General features: G+C 32.9%; 1 protein-coding gene across 1 annotated transcript; it reads left to right on the top strand.

Moving 5' to 3' along the window:
* Positions 1 to 4376: 4376 nt before the first annotated feature.
* On the top strand, positions 4377 to 6933 carry LOC111886741 (U-box domain-containing protein 17). Its single transcript, XM_023882988.2, has one exon. It carries the CDS (start codon positions 4637 to 4639, stop codon positions 6803 to 6805), a length of 2169 nt encoding a protein of 722 aa, XP_023738756.1. The 5' UTR covers positions 4377 to 4636; the 3' UTR covers positions 6806 to 6933.
* The last annotated feature ends 1578 nt before the right edge of the window (positions 6934 to 8511 follow it).

Below are 8511 nucleotides of genomic sequence, written 5' to 3'. Positions count from 1 at the left end.
TTTTTATTTCAATAAAATTTAAAATTAACCGTAAAAAACGTTTGACATGATGGACTTCAATTTGCTTTGATTTATTAAAAGACAAACAAAACAATTTTACTTACTTATTTGTTTTAGTTATTAAATAGCTAATTTTATTTTATAACTATTATGACATATTCCAGATTTTTATGATTTCTAGTGTGACCCAATAGTCTTATATATAAGGTAATCAAACATATGATAGAAATCCACCCATGAAATCCTATGTGGCAATAAAACCCACGCGTAAATATTGGGATAATGACTTGAAAGGGTAACGAACTTTCGACTTTTGTCACATTTAGTCACTAAACTTTTTTTTGTTATCTATTTGCCATTGAACTATTGAAATTGTTCACATTTTACCCTTATGACCGGTTGTTACCGGTCATAAGGGTAAAATGTGAACAGTTTCAATAGTTTAGTGGCAAATAGATAACGAAAAAAAGTTTAGTGACTAAATGTGAACAAAATCGAAAGTTCGTTTCCCTCTAAAAAGTTCAATGACTAAATGTGAACAAACTTCCTATTGTATTATGTTTTAGCAAAATTATTTATTTTTGTTTAATTGTAGCAACATTTGTTGATGAAGAAATCTATGAAATAAAAAAAAAAAAAAAATGTAACATCCGGATTTCCAGGTATCATAATTTAAGTATTTTTCTTTTGAGTTAAGAAGAGAGACTCGACGAGTTGACGCCTTAACTCATCGAGTAAGGTCGCGACTGATGACTCGGATTAATGAATGGACTCGACGAGTCGGTGAGGCGACTCGACGATTCCGCGCTATTGGCAGAAACCCGAAATCTTTGGGCCCGAGCCATATTTAAAGGCACTTATGGCCTTCAATTGCGACTACCTTTCTCATAAGTGAGAACCCTAGCGATCTTGAGTGTGTAGAGTGAGAGGAAGAGCTATCTTGAGCTTTTTGGTGTGATAGATATGGACCCTTCTAGGTTCAGAGAGCCGAGAATATGAAGCTTTAGTAGAGTAAACCTTGGGGTTCGAAGTTAGGAAGCATTTATGGGATTTTTATGGTATATATAGTTACTTTCATCTTACACATAGATATGAAGTATTTTATATAAATTACGTGCTATGTGTGCATATTATTTGAATACTAATTGTCTATGCTGGATGAACGATTTTATACATGTTTTAAAAGATTTAAACGGTATATTTATTTTATATCTACAAATATGTTGCAGATGAAACATGGGTAGATGAAATAGTTGGTGTGTGATAAAATAAAATGATGAGAGATAGGTGATGATAGAAAGGTGATGATAATTAGGTAAATAGATGATGATGAATATGTGATGTAGGATGAAAGGAGATACCATAACCTTAACCAACAATGTGGCGATGTAGTCATCTACCAGAGTATAGATGGCGACCACAAACTATTCTAGACAACCCAGTGGAAACACCAGCAGGCCCATAACCTGTAGGTGATGAATTACGAGTTCAAGCGATGTTGTAACTACGTATTCATGCGATGATACTCTAACCCCTTACTATGAATTACGAGTTCAGACGATGTTGTAACTACATATTCATGGGATGTCACAAATTTCGCATGCCAAACCAATGGTCATAATTCACATCAGTGAGAATGGTTCATTTTTTTGTAAAACCAAAATTAGATTGGAAATTTTGATTTTTTATTTTGGAAAATGTCAAACCATTGGTTTTTTATTTTGGTTTTGGTTTTTTTGTTTTTTTTAAATATATTTTCAGGGTTTTTTTATTTCATAGATTTCTTCATCAACAAATGTTGTTACAATTTAACAAAAATAAATAATTTGCTAAAACATAATACAAGAGGAAGTTTGTTCACATTTAGCTATTGAAATTTTTAGAGGGAAACGAACTTTCGATTTTGTTCATATTTAGTCACTAAACTTTTTTTCGTTATCTATTTGCCATTGAACTATTGAAACTATTCACATTTTACCCTTATGACCGGCAACAGGGTAAAATGTGAACAGTTTCAATAGTTCAATGGCAAATAGATAACGAAAAAAAGTTTAGTGACTAAATGTGACAAAAGTCAAAAGTTCATTACCCTTTCAAGTCATTACCCCGTAAATATTTGCCCCCAAGGGGCGTAGGTATCTTGTGAATCGGATGTGGCTACACATGATCCAGATCAATCACCGATTTTCTTTCCAAATGGTAAAAAATAAAGTAGTTGCATATATACGTTTGTATTTAGAAAAATTATTTAGTTTTTCAAATTTAAACCGTACAACCTAACTATAAATATCAACCATTTTATACACATTTCACACTACAAATACACACAACATCTTTATATTTTCTCATATTTTCTTCAAATTATGGATCCAAATCAAAATACCACATCCACTCTAAACAATCCAATAACCTCAAACACTCCAAATGATCCATATGCAAATCTTGGTTACATGCAAATGTTAACCTCCCCAATTCAACAGCAATCTTTATTCACCAACCTTCCATACCCCCAAATTACTACCAACAACAAAGATCACAACAATCCAATCAACCCAATTCCAAGCTTTAGTAATTCATGTTTAAATTTGTATGTTTTTTTAGTAATTTAGGTTTTAAATTTCTATGTTTTTTTTAGTAATATAGGTTTTAAATTTATATGTTTTTAAAGTAATTGTTTGTAAGTAATGTGACATATTTATTTATGCTTAATAATTATATTTTTTTTATTTACTCTAATGTCAAAACAATAAAAATAAATAAATATTATGGATTGGTAACTATTTTCAATAGAAAATAGTGTGATAGTGAACATGTATTGAAGATGACGTGCCACAAATATGACAACACTTTTCTAACGGGGATGTAGTGAACATACCCCTTAACCTAATTAGTTATAGTCATTTGTTTATATCTTTCACACTATTTCCAACATACTTCCTTGCATAAGTGATAAAACATTATATAAATCATGGTTCTAAATAATGTAACATATGATTTAACGGCAATGTCAAGCCTTAAGTTTTTTTTTTTTTTTAAGCAATGGCGAGTCACGTTGTTTGTAAAGCGTGACTTAAGGCGGTAATTTTGTATATAATTGATAAATTTATATATTTTTTCCACTATTATTTATTTGTATATACATATTTGAATTAAGACGGCATTTTGTCAAAATTTGACGGTAAGTCTAAGCCTTGGAATCATGACGAGTTTTTTAAAATATTGATATAAATAGTATTAAACATCTAACAACACATCATTGCCCCTTGTATTACATATATGTTTTGCCTCCACAAATCCAATATTAATATTTAATGAGTTAATAGATTGTCCTTAATTTCAATATCATTAAGCAAGAGTCACAAAGTTTTAATCATTTGTTTATCTGGTTTTTTGATGTGAAGTAAAATAAATGAAAAAAACTTCACTTTGTTTGTCCAAAGTGTTTCTTCACTCAGCCCTCTAAGACTGTAACCATAAAGATTCGCTTGCAGTGACTCTTAGACATGAAACATAATCTAATGTTTGCAGCGGAGGAATAGTCGGTGTGCGAAAACTGGCTCGAAAACCTTTGTTACGGAAGTTCCATTTCCAAAATAAATCTTATACTAATAAAATAGTAGTTCTTTTGACAAGTGTCATAATATTAGACCTCCTAATTAATATGATGTCACTTGTCATTCTATTAATTCTCTATTTTAAATTGATTAAACCTCCTAATTAATGTGATTATATTTGTTTAATATATATGGAAAATTAACTCCACATATTTATTTGAATCAATAGTTATAATTTTACATAATTAATAAAAATATTTTTTAATTAATAACTTATTTAAAATTTTATATAAAATAAATCATTAATAATTTTGAATTTTTTATAAGTTTAATAATTTTATAACCGTGGTTCATTATAAACTAGTAAATAAATAAAAAGAAAAAAAAAACAAAACAAAAGAAAAGTTAACTTAAATAGGGGTCCGTTTATAAGTCATTGTAGCCCATTTCGTACATATATTCTAGGAAATTGATGGTTAGCATTGAAAATGTCTTTTTTTTTTTTTTGAAAAAAAAAAAAGAGATTATGTAAAACAATTAAATTTATTTTCTCTCTAATTTTTAAGCCTTTCTACTAATTATTGACATATATTTAAGTAATTAGTATAAAAAGGTTTAGTAAAATGCAATTTCCACAGACGCAATAAAAAATTTTATTTTTATATAAATTTTCATTACTTAATTTTAAACAAGCAATAGAATTTCTAATTAAAAAAAAAACAAAACAAAACAAATAAAAGAAAAAAAAAAAACAAAAACAAAAAAACAAGTAATAGAATTAATGGGTCAAGAAAAAAAAGGAGGCATTTACAGTTTTTCTTTTACGTTACTTTCGCGTCTCTCCATTTTCCTCACAAATGCTCCTCTCTCCACAAGCGGATTTCGTCAAACTTCTCAGTGTATATGTAGCCTATCCTTCCCTCACACCTTCCCTTTCATTTCCTAACAATTAGTATAAGAAAGATCAAATCTTTTGCAAATCCTGTCACCAAATTCAACCAACCCCATCGAGAAATCGAAGAAAGAATCACGAAACTGTTTACAGAGCACCATTTTTTGTTTGTTTTTCTTTGCTTTAAGCAATGGCGTCGGCTGCCATATTTTCATCCTTACGCCGGAGCAGGTCGCCGACGTTAGAAGCCTGCTTAACGCCGGTGGATCTAGAAAACGATGTCGTTGCCTTATTGAACCACTTAACCGCTGTCTCATCGGACCTCATCTCTTCATTCTCCGGCAAACGCCCACCGTTTCAGAAAAAGAATTCCCAATCTTTGCTGCGGAAGATAGAATTGTTCGTCGTTTTGTTGGATTCTGTCCGGGATTCAACCTCCGATTTTCCTTCAACGGTGATCTTATGCTTCAAGGAGCTTTACCTTCTGCTTAACAGGTCCAAAATTTTGCTTGACTACTGTGCTCAATCCAGTAAGTTATGGCTTTTGCTTCAGAATCATTCGGTTTCAGGACATTTTCATGATCTCAATCGAGAATTTTCAACGCTTTTAGATGTTATCCCGTTGTACAAACTGAATAATTTATCCAATGATGTTATAGAGCAATTAGCTTTGTTACAAAAACAATCAAGAAACGCTAAATTGTTCATAGATAAACATGATGATGCATTACGTTTAAAGTTGTTCAAGATGTTGAACGAAATTGAAACAGGGAGAATCCCTTCTGTACAAGAATTCCATGAATTCTTCGTCAAAAAATTAGGGATTCTTGATGCTACGAGTTGCAGAGCTGAACTAGAATTCTTGGAAGAACACATGCTGAATCACGAAGACGATATCGAGCCTTCAGCTTCTGTTCTTAGTGGGTTTGTGGCAATAATCAGATACTGTAGATTCTTATTATTCGGATTCGAAGAAGATGAAGTAGAAATCACAAGAGGACAACGATTACAAAATTCGAAGAAACGAGCGTTGATTTCAAAAGAAATCGCTGATACTTTTATAACAATTCCGAAAGACTTTTGCTGCCCGATTTCATTAGAATTAATGGCGGACCCTGTGATAATCTCGTCGGGGCAGACTTACGATCGAGTTTCGATTTCAAGATGGATCGAAGATGGCCATTCTTCATGTCCGAAATCCGGACAACTTCTTCTTCATAAAAAGCTTGTACCAAATAAAGCACTCAGGAATCTAATGACACAATGGTGCATAGCTCACCGGATTCTTTACAGTCCGCCGGAGAATTCGGATTTGGCTGCTGAATCTTTTCCGGCAGCTCCAGCAAGCCGGGCGGCGGTGGAAGCAAATAAAGCCACCACACGGCTCCTTATTCAAGAACTGCGAGATGGGTCGGTTTCCGGTAAAGCCATGGCTGCTCGTGAAATCCGATTCTTGGCAAAAACCGGTGGAGAAAACAGAGCTTTTATAGCGGAATCCGGTGCAATTCCATATTTAAGGATTCTTCTCTTTTCCCAAAGCGTCGTAGCCCAAGAAAATGCTGTGACAGCAATGCTGAATTTATCGATACACGATAATAATAAGAGTCTGATTATAGAGGAAGATGGGTGTTTGAGATCGATCGTTCACGTTTTAAGATTCGGGCATACGGTTGAATCCCGAGAAAATGCCGCCGCTACATTGTTCAGTCTTTCCGCCATTCATGATTATAAAAAGAAGATCGCCGGAGAAAATGGAGCTATCGAGGCATTATCAGCTTTATTATCTAAAGGAACTCCGAGAGGGAAGAAAGACGCGGTTACCGCTTTATTTAATCTCTCGACACACAACGAAATCTGCACGGAGATGATCGGATTTGGTGCGGTTCGAGCTTTAATCGAGGCTTTGGGATGCGAAGAGGTGGCGGAAGAAGCTGCCGGAGCTTTGGCGTTGATTGTCCGACAACCTGCCGGAGCCGCCGTGGTCGGGGAGGAAGACTTGGCAGTGATTGGTTTAATCAAGATGATGAGGTGTGGGTCTCCCCGAGCGAAGGAGAACGCGGTGGCGGCTTTACTTGAGCTTTGCCGGAGTGGCGGTGTTCAGGCGGCTGAACGGATCTTGAAAACACCGGCTATGGTTGGTTTGCTTCAGGGTTTGCTGTTTATGGGAACAAAACGAGCACGGAGGAAAGCGGCGTCTCTAGCTAGGGTTTTCCAACGATGTCATAATGCTTCATTGCATTATGGTGGATTGGGTGTTGGTTATGCTTTTGCTGGAGACTCTGCCACCGGAAACCCTGATTTAGGGTTTTCCGGTGAGACGGTGATAGTTTCGATGTCGATGTCAGTCTCAGTTTCGTGATAGATGGAAATTGATTCCACACATTTTTACGAATTTTCTACTTTTTGTATCATCACTAATTCGTTCATTGACTAAATATAGTATTAAATATAATAAAGGGTAACAATTTTGCCTTTTCTTTATCTAAACATTATGAGTTATGAAATATATTTTATAATAGCATTATACTTTTAATTATATTAAATATGTTATCATGAAAATCTACTAATTATAGTAGTAGAGACTAGCGATTATATAAGTGTACTAAATAGATTATAAATATTATTCCGTACAAGTGAATAAAGGGTTGGATTTTAGGAATCTTGGGGTGCCAATGAGAATGAAAATGGCACTTTGATGAGGAGTCAAGTCTTTGAATGATGGGAAAGAGGACCACTTTGTGAGGTAGATATTTTACTTTTATTATGCATCACTCATATTTTCCCCCTTTTCTTTAAATATACATTTCGATATTCTATGGTGTACTTGGAGACTTCTACTTAAAGAAATATAACTACATTCTTTTTTAATAGTTGAAGTCAATACTACCTTTTCTATTCACTTTTATGGTAACCTTTGATTTGGAGGGAGTCCATTGTCTTTCATTTTTCTTCGAACCATTTTTGATATGATTTTCATTTCTCACATCATTATCACTAAGGGTGACAAATTGGGTCATCGTGTTTTGTTTTTATCTAACATATCACGACAATGTTTATGTAACACAAACACGGTACAACACGATGTCGTGTTTTTTTAACTAACACGAAAACTAATCGATTAAAAAACGACAAATACGACACGATATGACAAAGATAACATGAAATAACAATTAGTTTATTTAATTAATACTTAATCATACATAACACGAAAAACACGAAAAGCAAATGCTAAATCGTGTCAATTTCGTGTCGAATTTTGAACACGAACACAACACGGTACAATGTCGTGGTTTTAACACTTGACACGAACATGACACGAACATAAATTTGAATTTCAGTTTTGTCCCAATTTCGTTTTGTATTATGTATTTTTGTCATATCGTGTGATTAGTTATCACCCCTAATTGCCACAATTTTCTTCTCCTTTTACTTCTAACCCTCTCATCTCAAAACACATGCAAATCCATCTTTTTAATTCTCTAAACCAATACAATTTTTAATTTTAAAATAAAAATAAACTAATAAAATTCATAAAAAACTAATTCACAAAATATTAAAAATATATAAAACTAATTCACAAACAAATTAAAAACATTCCAAACTCTATATAATCAAGTATACAAACATAACATACAAGTAACAAATATAAATGTTAAAAATGATGAAACGACTTACTTAACCTACAAAATAATGGATCTGTACGGAACCACACGAAAGAAAATGTTGTTCTATGTTGTACATCTGGTAGGGTACAACAATAGTATTTATATAGGTTCCCGTTTATTAATTTTGCAATTCAATCAATGTTTTTGTCCTAATTTAGCTTCAATCTTGACTTAACAATGAAGCAAAAAACCAAAATCTTTGAGTCATACAAAGATTATTATGATAAATAAATATAACAGATAATCACAAAATAGCCAACATGGGATGGTGATTTTTATCAAAATAAGCATTTTTTTCTCTACATGTCAATATAGCCCTTTTTTTTTTTTTTTTTTTTTTTTGCAATTTGTCAACTGTAACTATGATTATTGTTGTTAAACAACTTCGTTTCTGATTAAG

The sequence above is a fragment of the Lactuca sativa genome, chromosome 4 (genome assembly GCF_002870075.4).
Source record: "Lactuca sativa cultivar Salinas chromosome 4, Lsat_Salinas_v11, whole genome shotgun sequence".
NCBI classification, from domain to species: domain Eukaryota; kingdom Viridiplantae; phylum Streptophyta; class Magnoliopsida; order Asterales; family Asteraceae; genus Lactuca; species Lactuca sativa.
Note: the sequence above shows the minus strand (reverse complement) of the source record. Positions and strands in the feature narration are given on the sequence as shown.